Raw genomic sequence first — 17,300 nt, forward strand, 5'->3', positions numbered from 1 at the left:
CGTCGTGGCCTCCCCTTGTGAGAAAGACTGCCTTTTTGAACCATCAACAAGTTCCAGACGTATTTATTTGACAAACCATTTACTGTTCTGATGAATTACGAGTCTTTATATCGGCTGACCAGCATGAAAAATCCATCAGGTCAACTGGCGAGATGGTCACTGAAGCTTAAGGGGTATGTCGTCACAGTGACATAAAAGCGGACGCAAACATAAGGATGTCGACTGCATGTCAAGGAATCCTGTGGCCGAAACCAGCCGTGTGCATGAAATCCCAGTCATCGCTGCAGTAAACAACTTGGCTGCTGAACAGAAGGATGATCTTGTACTGCCGAAAACCAAAGAAACCTTGAGGAAATGGGAACTGGTCAAAGGAGATTTCCAAATAATGAAAAGAAATTGTCGAAGAGGAATTGTGGTCGAATGGGGTGCAAATGGTTGCTCAACATACCAACTTCCCAATGGCGAATTATCCTGATTTATTTCTGTAGTGCTCCAACATATTGTCACCTGGGATTCGTCAGGACTCTAGAGAGATCGGACGAAGGTACACTGACAAGGTTTCCACAGATCCGTTAGACACTATGCGAGCTACTGCAACGAATTCAATGGAAGCATGTGCCACAGGTACTTCCGAGCCATCAGATACCAATTCTGCTTGCATCGGCGCCATTCCATCAGGTTCGAATCGATATCATTGGGATGTTTCCAATGGTAATCGATGGATAATAGTCTGCACTGACTACTTCAGCCGCTATGTTATCACCAAAGCTGTACTGAATGCCAAATTTCTGGAAATTGCAGAGTTCCTTGTAAAAAAGAATCATTTTGACACTCAGAGCATCATGTGTGATGATTTTGAATTGTGGAAAGCTTTTCCAGTCTCGACTAGTAGGAGAGGTATATTCGCACTGTGTTATCACCTACAGGATGAGAACTACAGACTGCCCACAGACGAGTTATCTCAAAGAACGCTTTAATGAGACGTCTGCAGAAGAAATAGACTGGGATACAAAACTGCCCGTCATCACATTCGCATATAAGACAGCGAAGCAGGACACTACAGGCTTTATACTGCTCCTTCTGATCCACTGTCACGAGGCCGAAACAACAATGGATACTTGGCTCGTTTCAGCCGGACGATACTCAGAATGATTACGTAAAACAGCTCATCTACAGGACCGGAGAAGCAGATAGTTAGCTTGCATATGGTCCCTGAACGCCCAGAAGGACTGAGAGTGCTGTAACGCGAATGACCAGCCAGTGAGGTACAGCCCGAAAGACGTGGCACTGTTTTTATGCCTGTACAGAAAGTGGGACAGTCGGGGAAGTTAGTAATACGCTACCTTAGGCCGTATAGTATCCTTTGACGTTTGTCGGATGTCGCATGCAAAGTCTAGGATTATGGCCCTTTAGCAAGAAGGCTAAACCACAGAGACGTCTTCTATGTCCTCCATATGGAGCCCTGCTACAGCCCTGAAGCGCAGATTAACGATGGGGGTTTATTGTAAACTGAAAGCGAGCTCGGAGAGAACACTTTTCAAGAAGAGTCGCACAACATGTTACTACCTCTCACATACATCTCGCGAGAAGACCACGACGAGAACATTTGAGAATTTAGAGCTAATACAGAGGCTTCGTGACAACCATTCTTCCCATGCGCTGTTCGCGAGTGTAACAGGGAGTGGCGTTCAGTTAGTGGTACCAGAACACCCTCCGCCACATGCCATTTGGTGGCTTGAGAGAATGGTGTAACTGTAGAGAAACGTGCTTTCAGTGCTAGGTGTGACGACCCTGCTTTTGGATTTGGACCTGATTGCGGTTACGACGTGACAACATGAACAATGTACAAAATCTTATGACAGTAATCTCTATAAGCACAAAGAATAGGATGAGTTGAAATGTTTGCAGTTAGTACGTTAACGTACTTTGATGAATGACAGTGATACCAGAATGCTTGTCGTATTCTGCAGTGACGCATCTTAGATGTCAGTGTCAGGCATTACGATTTTGTGAGAAACGAATACTGAACTACATTCTGTGGTACTGTATTGGTACTCTTTCATCATTTTTCTGTACCAGGTTCAATAAAACATGGGGCAAGTCATTTGAGAAATTGTATGTGGATTCTTATTTTTCAATGATACATGTTATAAAAATGGGATGTATGTGTATTTGTTCCATATCTCTTTCTAAGCCACGGTATCGATTTCAATCAAACTTGTTATCATTTGGAAAGAACCACTGTGAGGGTTTGAACCACCTACCTCTCAGAGGGTTGGGGGTGAGGGTGAAAAAGAAGTGTGGCTCACGATGCGTAGATAACCAGACTATATTCACCCAATATTTGAGAATGAGACCACTCGTAACAAATTTTATACATAATTTCAAAGCTTAACGAGACAGTCTCTCTGACACCACCCACAAAATGATGAAAGGAAAAAAAAAGTTTATCGTTTACTACATTTTCGTTGTTCGTGCTGTAATATGGTCACATCAAACATGATGTGGTAATTTATTACTTCTCTACTACTAACTCTATTCATATTCGCAATATTTTTCACAGACACTATGTACATATACCACTGAATGTACCAGCAAAATTGTATAATTGCATGACACATAGTTGAGATATGACGTCATAAATCATAAACATTGAGCCGCAGGTAAAAATCTCCTCCTAAACTCCTTGGATCGATTTCATGCAAATTTAGTAAACGTTACTACCTGGAAGGAAATACTGTGGGGGTGAGAACCAGTAACTTCCTATATGGGGTGGATATCTTAATATGGTGATGGAGAGAGAACGTTTGAGGAAGAGATGGACAGGGAGAAGTAGCTGATGGCAGAGAGGAGGGAGGAGCAGACGGAGAGAGAGAGAGAGAGAGAGAGAGAGAGAGAGAGAGAGAGAGAGAGAGAGGGAGAGGGAGAATGAGATAACAGAGAGAGGGGGAGAATGAGATGAACAGAGAGAGGAGGGAGTAGGAGATTGGAGAGACGGAAGGAGGAGACAGACAGAGGGGGTGGAGTAGGTGCACAGAGAGAGGGACAGGAGGAGATGGACAGAGTGTGGGCGGATGGGGGGGGGGGGAGGAGTGTTGGAGGAGGTGTACAGAGAGAAAGGGGAGAATGAAGTGGACACAGAAAGGGGGAAGAAGGAACTAGACTAATAGAAGACTGGGATAAATACATACCTGGGCAATCATAGGTACTCCGGTAGTTACAGATATATATTTTATAGTTAAATAAAATGAAACAGTTTAGAGTTATTTTGCACTACATAATAATAGTTTTTTAATTGTGTACACACATGCAGCAGAAAGAGTTGTGGTTTGACATGTCCTACAGTAGTCAGGCATGTGATGTCGTACAATTGCTGAGCGATTTCTACAAGGTGATTCGTGGCATCTTATCAAAATATTACACCATATGGATGACGCCACACAGCTGAACAACCGGGAATAACTTAGAATCAGTATACCACTTGAAAGGCTAAACTTTTACATCAAATTGTGATTTTATTACATACAAAAACTTAATTTTACATAGTGTGTCTTTGTGATATTTCTGACTGAACAGCTCTTTTTCCAATTCCTTGTATGTTTGTTATCGTTATTTTTATTTTTTAGACTGTGGTAATATGTTTTTGTTGAATGTGACCCTGACGCCTACGCTGTTAAGTTTGTAAATTAGTGTTTTTCAGTCAGTGATGTCAAAAGCGTCGGACAGTTCGACGTATGACATTCTCTCCATTTAACTTATGGAGCACTTTATTTTAAATCCAGAAATTAATGTGTCAGAGCATTGGATTCTCTAAAGCCACTTTTCATTCAAATACAATGTTATTAGTTTTATTCAAATTTATGATGTGACCCATGAGGAATGGTCAATATTCAGGTACGTGAAAGGAATGTGCAGTTGGAGGAAAAAATTCATATGGATATATATGCCCAGTTCCCAATGGTTTCTGAGACAAAACACATTTAATGTACATTTGTTTTTAGGCCAGTGGTGCGAACGTATGTGTCCCACCCAACCAACCTCGTCGGCGTTTTATTTAACCTCGCTGCTTTCAACCTCCTTGCTCGGGATGTCTTTCTGCCATCAAACTAGCCAATTGAAGTGCAATTTTCCGCGGTGTGTTGTGAGTGGAATAATGCGAAGGACTGTGAGTGTATCAGAGAGATACATCTGTTAACTGTGTTTATATACGCACGCGCTTGCTAAAATTTCGCATCTACTCTAAGGATGAATATGCAGATATCGTCTACGTTTACAGCTTCTGTGATGGTAGTACTCCTACTACTGTCGGAGAATTCTGTTGACGCTTTCAAATATGTCGAATTTTGATTGTAGAGTGTTTACCAAAGTTTTCAGGCCGTTGCGTGAGACAGTTGTTCTTCCTAGTTCCCACTTTTCCTGAACTAAAGTTCAACAACCTGTTCAAGAACAGCAACACATTGCCTACTACCAGCACACAGCGGCTTTCTTGCATATGAATGTGTTAAAAATACTTTTTTTTAAAAAAAACCGGATACTTTGTAAACCGCATGTTTGCTGAATGTTGTAGACGCGTAAACCTGACAATGTATTGAATAAATAAAAATGTGCAAATTTTGGAAATTTGTTGTAAGGTCTTATGGGAGCAAACTGCTGAGGTCATCGGTCCTTAAGCCTACACACTACTTAATCTAACTTAAACTAACTTACGCTATGGACAACACACAAACCCATGAGCGAGGGACTCATACCTCCGACGGGGGAGCAGCAATAACAATGTGCATTAAATGTGTTCTGTCTGGAAATCCATTCGGAATAGTGCAGGTGTCCATCTGCAGTTTTTTGCTTCAAGTGATCGTTCCTGTTACATCCCTGAATATTCACCATTCCTCCTGGGGCACCCTGTATATCGAGCCAATTCTCTAACTGTAAAGAGAAAGGAATGAGGCACTATGACACAAAGATGTTGATCGAGATTGTAAAACTTTCGGTAGTACTATATTCTTTGTTATTTCAGCAAGTAGAACATGTGTTCTGAGGACAAATTTACTGAAACTAATTATTGTTATCTACATTTGAGAAAGTGACGAGACATTCTTTATCATTAAAATGCCCGTATTTTTAGGAAAGCAAACCGGGTGGGCACCTTGAACGAAAGAATTTACTTTTAAAAATTATAAAAAGGGTAAACCTGTTTATGATTCACACACATAAATCAGGAGACCTACTACTGGTAGAAGAATAATTATTACACAGACTAAAAACATAGATAATGGAAATTTTACATCTTGCTTTGGACATACTTTCCTTCAAAGTCCAGAATGTTAAATACATCTTGGAGAAGGTCATGCTTGAGTCGCTGGTCATCAGCATCACTTGGAGCAAGCGATGGAGAAGCATTCACCTCCAGCAGCCACCTAAAAAAGTGGAGCACACACTTCATTTACAAACATACGTCTAATACAACACAGCCCATCTAATATTCTCTTATCTCAAGATTTAGGGAAGTAACCAATGAGAGGAGATCCTTGAAAAAGAGGACCAACTACCTTTCCCCGACGTGCGAATTAAGAGAAGAAGGACGGATCCTTGAGTCTCCGTGCATAGAGAAAACCTGTGCGCACCGAAGACTATCTCTGCAACTCCAGCCATCATCATACATCACAAAAAAATTCGGTGCCAAAGATTCTGGTGCATATAGCTCGAAAACATTCATACAAAGAGAGCCGAAGAATTACAACGCCTTCGAATAGCATTCCGAAGAAATGAGTACTCAGATAATCAAACTGAACAGCCGCTGCAATCAAAAACAAGATTGCCTGTGAAAAAGGTTGAGACTAAGACAAAGGAGGAGAAGCCAAAATCGCTTATATATCTAATGCTCTCCCAGTATCCGGAAAAAAATCGGTATGCACCTACCGAAACATGGCATCCAGTATCTTAGCTCCCTTCAATTAAGATAAAAAGTATTGTTTGTAACGTTAAAGGCGATCTAGGTCTCCGAAAACTGTGTGTGTATCGCATACCACGCGAATGTGGCATGTCTCACGTTCGTTAGGGAGACTATCAGAACAGTCGAGCAGAGATGCAAGGAACATCAACGACAAGGCGGACTAAAACAACCATGCAAACCAGCTGTCGCCGATCACTGCCTCGAATCTAATCTGGAAATGCATACGATGAGATCAGTATCGTGGTATAAACGCCAAGTTTGTGGAACACCATAATTAAAGAGTCCATCGAAATAGAGAAATCAGGAAACCTAGTAAATAAGGACAGCAGTTTCATTTTAAATAAAGCTGGCGCCTGGCACTCAATTTATTAAATACTCGCCGCTCCTCACATCCACCAGAGTGTAAGAAGCTGAAAAAATTTGCTTTTCGTGTACACTACTGGCCATTAAAATTGCTACACAAAGAAAAAAATGCAGATGATAAACGGGTATTCATTGGACAAATATATTAATACTAGAACTGACATGTGATTACATTTTCACGCAATTTGGGTGCATAGATCCTGAGAAATCAGTACCCAGAACAACCACCTCTGGCCGTAATAACGGGCTTGATACGCCTGGGCATTGAGTCCTACAGAGCTTGGATGGGGTGTACAGGTACAACTGCCCATGCAGCTTGAACACGATACCACAGTTCATCAAGAGTAGTGATTGGCATACTGTGACGAGCCAGTTGCTCGGCCACCATTCACCAGACGTGAGAGATCTGGAGAATGTGCTGGCTAGGGCAGCAGTCGAACATTTTCTGTATCCAGAAAGGCCCGTACAGGACCTGCAACGTGCGGTCGTGCGTTATCCTGCTGAAATGTAGGATTTCGCAGGGATCGAATGAAGGGTAGAGTCACGGGTCGTAACACATCTGAAATGTAACGTCCACTGTTCAAAGTGCCGTCAATGCGAACAAGAGGTGACCGAGACATGTAACCAATGGCATCCCATACTATCACGCCGGATGATACGCCAGTATGGTGATGACGAATACACGCTTCCAATGTGCGTTCACCGCGATGTCGCCAAACATGGATGCGACCATCATGATGCTGTAAACAGAACCTGGATTCATCCGAAAAAATGACGTTCTGCCATTCGTGAACCCAGGTTCGTCGTTGAGTACACCATCTCAGGTGCTCCTGTCTGTGATGCAGCGTCAAGGGTAACCGCAGCCATGGTCTCAGAGCTGATAATCCATGCTGCTGCAAACGTCGTCTAACTGTTCGTGCAGACGGTTGTTGTCTTGCAAACGACCCCATGTGTTGACTCAGGGATCGCGACGTGACTGCACGATCCGTTACAGCCATGCGGATAAGATGCCTGTCATCTCGACTGCTAGTGATACGTGGCCGTTGGGATCCAGCACGGCGTTCCGTATTACCCTCCGGAACCCACCGATTCCATATTCTGCTAACAGTCATTTGATCTCGACCAACGCGAGCAGCAATGCCGCGATACGATAAACTGCAATCGCGATAGGCTACAATCCGACCTTTATCAAAGTCGGAAACGTGATGGTACGTATCACAACAACGTTTCACCAGGCAACGCCGGTCAACTGCTGTTTGTGTATGAGAAATCGGTTGGAAACTTTCCTCATGTCAGCACGTTGTAGGTGTCGCCACCGGCGCCAACCTTGTGTGAATGCTCTGAAAAGTTTGCATATCGCAGCATCTTCTTCCTGTCGGTTAAATTTCGCGTCTGTAGCACGCCAATTTCGTAGTGTAGCAATTTTAATGGCCAGTAGTGTAGTATCAGTACCGGCTCTCAGAAACAAAGGGCATAGTGGGTGTCGGGAATCGAACTCAGTTTTAAATAGCAGCGTCAGACCAACAATATGCCCCAGTCTGTTTGGAGCCCAGGCAGCGAGTACACGTAACGCATCTGAAGAAGGCACCTGGTATAATCGTCGAATTATTGAGCATAAAATGAAAACAATGACTTGTCAGAATACCCAGAAGCGTCCCATTACAGAGTATACAATGATTACATTGTTTTTGCATCCGTTATACGTCACTCGGATATATAAAACACATATAGCACGTAGAACAAAATTTCGTCATTTACTGGTTGATGGCAGAATTGTTTATGTTACCAATGTGTCTTAAATTAGCATAGTTAACCAGATGCTGTGCTATTAATTCTAAATATCAAAAAGGAGAGCAAAATGATTGTCGTGCAATAAGAGTATGCATTGTGAAATGTCATACATCTTACAAGAAAGAACTAAGCCAGACCAAAAAAGAAAGATAGCAAATTAGTTATTATTACGAAATTTACAAATTTCACTTTATGTTCTTTCCAGCTAGTTATTCTGCTTAGCTTTCACTTAACAAGAACTAAGATTTTTCAACAACGACGTTAATTTTTAAAGCACTCAAAAAAGGATTGAAGGAGATAGGATTCACACGAATATTAGCTAGAGCTCTAAGCCAACGTAGAAACATTTTACTCTGGACAGTGTAAAGTAAGCACGGACAGCGGAATACAAACAGAAAATGTTCTGGGAAACAACGAGCGACTGTGAGCCATTACAATAACATGAAGTTAACGCTCCAACTTTAAAGCCGGTGCACAGAGCTAAGATTAGGGATTGTTCAACTTATCTGACTGTAAGCTACGTTTTCCAGCGAACTTCAGATCTCTGTTTTCCCTCCAAGTCCTCATTGTAGAGACTATAGGTTTTCATCGGATGCCTGCTTACACATTTCATTTCCTTAAAATAAACTGGATATATAAGAAAAAAATATATAATATTGCGTATCTCTCTTTAAAATGTTAAGCAAACTAAATCTTCCTGATATCGTCTGGAGATTTGTGAACAAAGTGATATAATGATAAAGAACTACGAAACAGGCCAACGTAATATTTTTGATTATTTTTTTATTACATACGGGTAGGAAATTAATCTCGTTTTCTTTGGGGAGGGAGGGGGCTGTGCACTGCATTTGTTACCTCGAATTTTTCTATAATATACGTTTTATGACACTGCGCTTTCATTAGAAACTAGAAAAAATAGTAAAACACGTGTAACAGGATAAATATTGAAACTTCCTGGCAGATTAAAACTGTGTGCCGGACCGAGACTCGAACTCGGGACCTTTGCCTTTCGCGGGCAAGTGCTCTGCCAACTGAGCTACCCAAGCACGACTCACGCCCCATCCTCACAGCTTTAGTTCCGCCAGTACCTCGTCTCCTAGCTTCCAAACTTTACAGAAGCTCTCCTGCAAACCTTGCAGAACTAGCACTCCTGAAAGAAAGGATATTGCGGAGATATGGCTTAGCCACAGCCTGGGGGATGTTTCTAGAATGAAAATTTCACTCTGCAGCGGAGTGTGCGCTGATATGAAACTTCCTGGTAGATTAAAACTGTGTGCCGGACCGAGACTAACTCGGGACCTTTGCCTTTCGCGGGCAAGTGCTCTACCAACTGAGCTACCCAAGCACGACTCACGCCCCGTCCTCACAGCTTTAGTTCCGCCAGTACCTCGTGTCCTACCTTCCAAACTTTACAGAAGCTCTCCTGCGAACCTTGCAGAACTAGCACTCTTGAAAGAAAGGATATTGCGGAGACACGGCTTAGCCACAGCCTGGGGGATGTTTCTAGAATGAAATTTTCACTCTGCAGCGGAGTGTGCGCTGATATGAAACTTCCTGGCAGATTAAAACTGTGTGCCGGACCGACACTCGAAATCGGGACCTTTGCCTTTCGCGGGCAAGTGCTCTACCAACTGAGCTACCCAAGCACGACTCACGCCCCGTCCTCACAACTTTACTTCTGCCAGTACCTCGTCTCATTATGCTCGACTTGTGTAAAGGTAGTAGAGGGGTTGGGAAAGAATATGGACACACCGAAAAACACTACACACTACCTTGAGTAACAGGATATAGGAAACTAACTGGCATTCAAACAGCTTCCAGTCTTCTCATAATGGATAAATACATGTCCCGTGTGGTTTTGAAGGGAATCTTATACCATTCTCCCTGCAAAATACTGGCAAGTTCACGTCACAATGATGTTAGTGGAAAGCGATCATGCACCCTTTCCCTCAAAGTAGATCACAGAGGCTCAATAATAATGAGATCTAGTGACCTTGATGGTGAAGGGAGTGTGGCAATTCATCCTTGTACTCACGAAACCAATCTTGGACGATGCGATCTGTGTGAACTACGGCCCTGCCGTTTTTGAACACAGTATCAGTGTTGGGAGACGAACATTGTACCATGATCGCATAATCCTTGGCAGTAACGCTAATTATATTCAGAAAAACGAAAAGCGCAGGTTAGTGTAAAAAAATTGAGAACCCACCCGGATTCCAAACAGGTACAGACTGCCACAGACGAATAGAAGAACAGAAAACATAAAGGTAGACAGAGACAAATTAAGATACAATCGATCCAGATATGAGGAAGGAATTGAATCATTCAATGAATGAGACGACATGAAGCGAAATATGGCGAAACAGGCTGAACTATGGGGAAAGGAAGAAAAGAAACGGAAGCACCGGTGGTGGAACAAGGAATGTGAGGAAGCGGTAGAGACTCGCAGGAAAGCCTGTAGAGACTGGAGCAGCAAGAAGGACCCGGAAAAATGGAAAGATTTCTTAGGAGCAAGGAAGGAAGCGGTCCGAAGAATAAGATGGACCAGAAGACAGAAGATGAAGCAGGAACTGGACGAGATTGAGACCAACTTCAGGGAAAACGACAGCAAACACTTTTTCAGAAAATTCAAAAAGAGTCTGATTGGACACAAGGGTAGAGAACTGTTTATAAGAGATAAGAAAGGGGAGCTGACTGTTAGTGGGAAGGAGAACTGTCGGAATTTTGCAGGGTACTTTCACGACCTGCTGAACTGTGAACCACCTGAAGACGAGCTGGAACTGGGGACTGACACAGAAGAGAGAGAGCCACGCCCTCCGACCAGGGATGAAGTCGCACATGCCATAAGCAATATAAAGAATAATAAGGCAACTGAAGAAGATGGTATAGCAGCCGAGATGATAAAGTGGGGAGGCAACAAAGCAATAGACAACATGACCACTATAATCGACCAGATCTGGAGAACAAAGAAGTTGCCGGAAGGATGGAAGAATGCAATTGTAGTATCAGTACATAAGAAGAGGGACAAGAGAGATGCAAATAACTATAGAGGAATATCGCTACTAGAGGTCGGATACAAGGTGCTGTCGAAACTATTGCTCAAGAGTGTAGAAGAACAGGTAAAAAGTACAATTGGCGACTACCAAGCGGGATTCAGGAAGGGAAGAGGCTGTATAGAACAGATATTTATCCTGAAGCAACTGATAGAACATAGGGCCTCAAAAAACAAAAAGACTGTAATAACCTTCGTGGACTTCACAAAGGCATATGACTCCATCGACAGACAGAGTCTTGTTAGGATCCTGAAGAACAGAGGACTGAATGGAACTACACAAGAACTCATAAAAGAAGTTCTGACAGGCACAAAAGCAAGGGTGAGATTCAGAGGAGCACTGTCAGAAGAATTTGAGATTAAGACTGGTGTTAAACAGGGAGATGGATTGTCACTATTGTTGTTCAATATAGCACTGGACGAAGGGATCAGGCAGTGGGGAGCAATAAACGAGGAAATGGGAATACCAAAGCCCATGTGGGGGACAAAAAGGACAACAGGGCTCAAATGGACTGCCTAGCCTTTGCAGACGATTCAAATGGCTTTGAGCACTATGTGACTTAACTTCTAAGGTCATCAGTCCCCTAGAACTTAGAACTACTTAAACCTAACTAACCTACATCACACACATCCATGCCCGAGGCAGGATTCGAACCTGCGACCGTAGCGGTCGCGCGGTTCCAGACTGTAGCGCCTAGAACCGCTCGGCCACCCCGACCGGCCTTTGCAGACGACATATCAATTGTAAGTGAGACGTAAGAAGATGCAAAGAGACAACTCGACAACTTAAGTAAGATAGCCTGAAAGGTGGGACTGAGGATCGCCTATAACAAGACAAAGACATTAAATACCACTGCAGACTGGGAAACACCGGAAGGCACTGCGCAAATGGTGGACGAATTTAAATACCTGGAAGAATTTATAACAGGAAGGAACAGGAGCAAGGAGGGAATAACAGAGAGGATAAAGAAGATGAGGTCAGCTGTCTGTATGACGAGAGAGATATACAATAAAAAGAATATATCCACAAAAGCAAAGATAAGCCACTACAAGACAGCGGTGGGGAATGCAGTATTATATGCTGCTGAGACGATGACACTAGGAAGAAATGGGGAAGAACAACTAGAGAAATAAGAGAGAAAAATATCGTACTGCGAAAAATACTGGGTCACAAAAGAGGTGGAAAGAGGTGGATGCGAAGACCTAGGGAAGAATTGTAGCGGAACATGCGAACAATATGCGAGGAAATCAGACTCAAAAGGGCAAGGTTTGCTGGACATATAGTTAGGATGAGTATGGACAGAATGACGAAGAGAGTGCGGGAAACAACAGGGAGGACAAGGGGAAAGACAGGAACCAAGTGGGTCGTTGAACTTCGGAAGGACTGGTTGGAATTGGGGATCAAGGTCGAAGGAAAGAAAAATTGGAGGAACAAATATACACCGACCAATGTCTCGGAGATTAACGGCAGAGAAGAATACAGCAAAAGATTAGTGTGTCACCAGTGGAGCCGACAGGAGAAAAGGACACTTAAGATCTCGGAAGAAGAGCGGGAGAGAAGAAGAGAGAGAATGAAGAGGTTCTGGGAGAAGAAGAGGAAAATGCAGTCCACGAAGGGGCTACCCGTGGTACTACAGAGGCCGTAAAACAAGAAGAAGAAGATAGCCATGCGTGTTAAGGCACCGCTTCTTGGATGGGGAAATGGACAGGTGGTTCGAATACGCCCGGCCTATTACCGACGAGGATCGGTGTACTGGCCGATATGGATGTGGATTTTAGGCGGTTTTCCATATCCCACCATGTGAAAGCTGGGCTGGTACCCTACTCCCGCCTCAGTTACACGATTCGCAAACATTTTGGAAACTTCCGTTCATTTTCGCACGAATAACGCTACTCGCAGACGGTTAGAGTACACATATTTCGTACGGGGGGTAACGGAATGGGGACAGGAAGGGCACCTGGGCACCTCTGAAAGTCTACATCTACATCTACATGAATACTCTATAAATCACATATAAGTGCCTGGCAAAAGGTTCATTGAACCACCTTTACAGTAGTATTCTATTATTCGAATCTCGTATAGCACGCGGAAAAAACGAACAACTGTATCTTCCCGTGCGAGCTCTGATTTCCCTTATTTTATTATGATAATCGTTTTCCCTATGTAGATCGGCATCAAAAAATATTTTCATTTTCGGAGGAGGAAATTAATGACTGAAATTCTTGAAAAGATTCTGCATCAACGAAAAACGCCTTTGTAGTAACGATGTCCACCTCAAATCCTGCATCATTTCAATAACACTCTCTCATCTATTTCACGATAATACAAAAGGTGCTGCCCTTCTTTGAACTTTCTCGATGTACTACGGCAATTCTACCTGGTAAGAATCCCACTCCGCGCACCAGTATTCTAGAAGAGGACGGACAAACGTAGTTTAGGCAGTCTCTTTAATAGATCTGTTCCTAAGTGTCCTGCCAATAAAACGCAGTCTTTAGTTAGCCTTCCCCACAACATTTTTTTATGTGTCCCTTCCAATTTAAGTTGTTCGAAATTGTAATTCTTAGATAAAGTTGAAATTACGGCCTTTAGAATTGACTGATTTATCGTACAAACCTTAGTTTAACGGTTTCCTTTTAGCACCATGTGGATGACTTCACACTTTTCGTCATTTACTGTAAACTGCGCGAATTTTTGCACCATACAGATATCTTTTCTAAACCGTTTTCCAATTTTTTTTTGATCTTCTGAAGACTTTACTGGTCGATAAACGACATCATCATCTGCAAACAACGTAAGACGGCTGCTCAGATTGTCTTCTAAATCGTTTATACAGATAAGGAACAGCAAAGGGCCTATAATACTACCTTGGGGAACGCCAGAAATCACTTCCGTTTTACTCTATGACTTTCCGTCAGTACTACGAACTGTGACCTCTCTGACAGTAAGTCGCAAATCCAGTCACATAACTGAGACGATATTCCATAAGCACTCTATTTCACTACAAGCCGCTTGTGTGGTACAGTGTCAAAAGCCGTTTGGAAATCTAGAAATACGGAATATATTTGAAATCCCTTGTTAATAGCGCTCAACACTTCGTGTGAGTAAAGAGCTAGTTGTGTTTCACAAGAACGATGTTTTCTAAATCCGTGTTGACTGTGAGTCAATAGACCGTTCTCTTCGAGATAATTCATAATGTTCGAACACAATATATGTTCCAAAATCCTGCTGCATATCGACGTTAATGATATGTGCCTGTAATTTAGTGGATTACTCCTACGACCTTTCTTGAATATTGGTGTGACCTGTGCAACTTTCCAGTCTTTGGGTACGGATCTTTCACAGAGCGAACGGTTGTATATAAGTGTTATGGAAGGAGCAATTGCATCAGCCTAATCTGAACAGAACCTAATTGGTATACAGTCTGGACCAGAAAACTTTCTTTTATTAAGTGATTAAGATGCTTCACTACTCCGAGGATATCTATTTCTGCGTTATCATGTTGGCAGCTCTTCTCGATTCGAATTCTGGAATATTTACTTCGTCTTCTTTGTGAAGGCATTTCGGAAGGCTGTATTTTGCAACTCTGCTTTGGCAGCAGCGTTCAAATGGTTCTGAGCACTATGCGGCTTAACATCTATGGTCATCAGTCGCCTAGAACTTAGAGCTAATTAAACCTAACTAACCTAAGGACATCACACACATCCATGCCCGAGGCAGGATTCGAACCTGCGACCGTAGCGGTCGCTCGGCTCCACACTGTAGCGCCTAGAACCGCACGGCCACTCCGACCGGCGGAAGCACCGTCGTCTATAGTAATTGCATTGCTATCGCGCAGAGAAGGCATTGATTGTGTCTTGCTGCTAGCACACTTCATATAAGCCAAGAATCTCTCTGGATTTTCTGCCAGGTTTCGAGACAAAGTTTCGTTGTGGAAACTACTGTAAGCATCTGACACTGAAGTCTGCGTTAAAGTTTGAGTTTCTGTAAAAGATCGCCAATCTCGAAGATTCTGCGTCCCTTTAAATTTGGTATGTTTTTTTCGTTGTTTCTGCAACATTGTTCTGACCCGTTTGGTGTGCCAATGTGAATCAACTCTGTCATTTATTAATTTATGTGGTATAACGTCTCAACTGCTGCCGATACTATTTCACTGAATTTAAGCCACAATTGGTCTACACTTACGTTGTTAATTTAGAAGGAGTGGAGATTGTCTCTCAGGAAGGCGTCAAGTGAATTTTTATCTGCTGTTTTGAATAGGTATACTTTTTGTTTAGTTTTGGACGATTCGGGGATTACAATATTCAGTCTTGCTACGACAACCCTGTGTTCACTAATCCCTGTATCTGTTTTGATACTTGTTATTAGCTCTGAGTTATTTGTTGCTAAGAGGTCAAGTGTGTTTTCAGAACAGTTTAGCAACCGCGTGGTATAATGGTTCTTTATTTACGTGACCATTACGGAACTCCAACCCCAGTTCTCGATACCAGTAATATCGTACTACTTTTCTGCGAAGTAACAGACATATTTTTGTGACAATATTCACATTTGGTTTTATTAATGTATAGGTACTCCGATGTATCGATATATTACAGTGATATGGTTCTTGTGTGTATTCATTTCTGTGAGACTGTCATAATCATTGACTTACTTGTAACCGTTTTGGCGCGAATGGGCACATATCAGTCTTTGTTTCACTTTGCAGAAGTTAAGTTGTTATTTTGCTTTGTAAAAGAACGGTCAAGCCTTGTGTTTGGTTAAAGTGGAAATTAAATATGTGAAGATTGATACATATCTGTTTTCTTGATGATGTGACAGTTAAGAAGAAGTATATGTGAACTTACAAGAAGTTTAATAAAAATGTGGATCGTGAACACCAAGTCAAAAATTATTTCTACCATACCATTGTTCAGATCTGGGATTGTTTGATCATTAAGAATTTCCTGAAAAACGCATTTGTTAGGTCTTTAAATACTGCTAAAATACAGATCTGGACCTTCTAGCAGTCAAAGAATCAACAAGATGAGCCATAACAACTTCGACGAAATTTACGTGAGAATCCATTCAAGATAAGTGCCAAAATTAATGACTTTTTTACAGTGACTTCATTATTTCCATTCTGACGGTACCATCCACAGTCAATAACTTTGATGTTGCCCGATAAATCGAAAATATGCTACGTGAGCAACATTATTAATCTGATTTCTAACCTACTTTGCAAGTGGTGGTATTGTTAGAGAGGGGTCTTTAACTAACTGCTCGAAATAATTTTCAGACAATGAATTTAGCAACCTGTAACCTTGCCAGATCTGTGAATAAGCATCCCTGCGTCGATGTGGGACAAAGGCACAAGAGAAGTAAGAGCGAAGTGTATAAATATTGATACTTCTGTTCTGCAATGCTCGCAAGCGAGCCATTACATCGATGCTTACGAGATGGGGACGCACTGTACAAAGAAAGGATACATCAGGTGAGACATTAGGGAGAGTGGGGTGGAAGGAGACATACAGGCGCAGGTCGGCGTCTATGAGGATGTCGAAGCCGTAGAGCTCGAAGCAGTGGGGGTCGTGCGAGACGGCGGTCTGCGCGGCGGTGAGCGCCGTCAGCACGAGGCGGCCCGCGTCGTGCACCAGCCCCATGATGGCCAGCTTCCCGTGGTTCAACTCCACCCACTGCCGCAGGTCCATCAGCGGCCACTTGCTGCCGAACTGCAAACAGCGCACCAGGGATAGCGCCTCCAGCCGGCAAACGGCCTCTAGTGGCAACATTGTATACAGGGTGAAAAGTACAGGGTTGTTACAAATGATTGAAGCGATTTCACAGCTCTACAATAACTTTATTATTTGAGATATTTTCACAATGCTTTGCACACACATACAAAAACTCAAAAAGTTTTTTTAGGCATTGACAAATGTTCGATATGTGCCCCTTTAGTGATTCGGCAGACATCAAGCCGATAATCAAGTTCCTCCCACACTCGGCGCAGCATGTCCCCATCAATGAGTTCGAAAGCATCGTCGATGCGAGCTCGCAGTTCTGGCACGTTTCTTGGTAGAGGAGGTTTAAACACTGAATCTTTCACATAACCCTACAGAAAGAAATCGCATGGGGTTAAGTCGGGAGAGCGTGGAGGCCATGACATGAAT

The 17,300-nt window shown here is 42.7% G+C and overlaps 1 protein-coding gene across 1 annotated transcript in view; it reads right to left on the minus strand.

Annotated features, from left to right (window-relative positions):
- The window catches only part of LOC126176467 (probable tubulin polyglutamylase TTLL9), a 151,042-nt gene that overhangs the window by 64,825 nt on the left and 68,917 nt on the right, over window positions 1-17,300 (minus strand). Inside the window, exons 6-7 of the mRNA XM_049923624.1 lie at window positions 16,663-16,862; window positions 5,301-5,414 (exon numbers count right to left, since the gene is read on the minus strand). Of these exons, the coding sequence (XP_049779581.1) occupies window positions 5,301-5,414; window positions 16,663-16,862 (314 nt within the window). The remainder of the gene's footprint in view (window positions 1-5,300; window positions 5,415-16,662; window positions 16,863-17,300) is intronic.

Source organism: Schistocerca cancellata, chromosome 3, assembly GCF_023864275.1.
Source record: "Schistocerca cancellata isolate TAMUIC-IGC-003103 chromosome 3, iqSchCanc2.1, whole genome shotgun sequence".
Taxonomy (NCBI): Eukaryota; Metazoa; Arthropoda; class Insecta; order Orthoptera; family Acrididae; genus Schistocerca; species Schistocerca cancellata.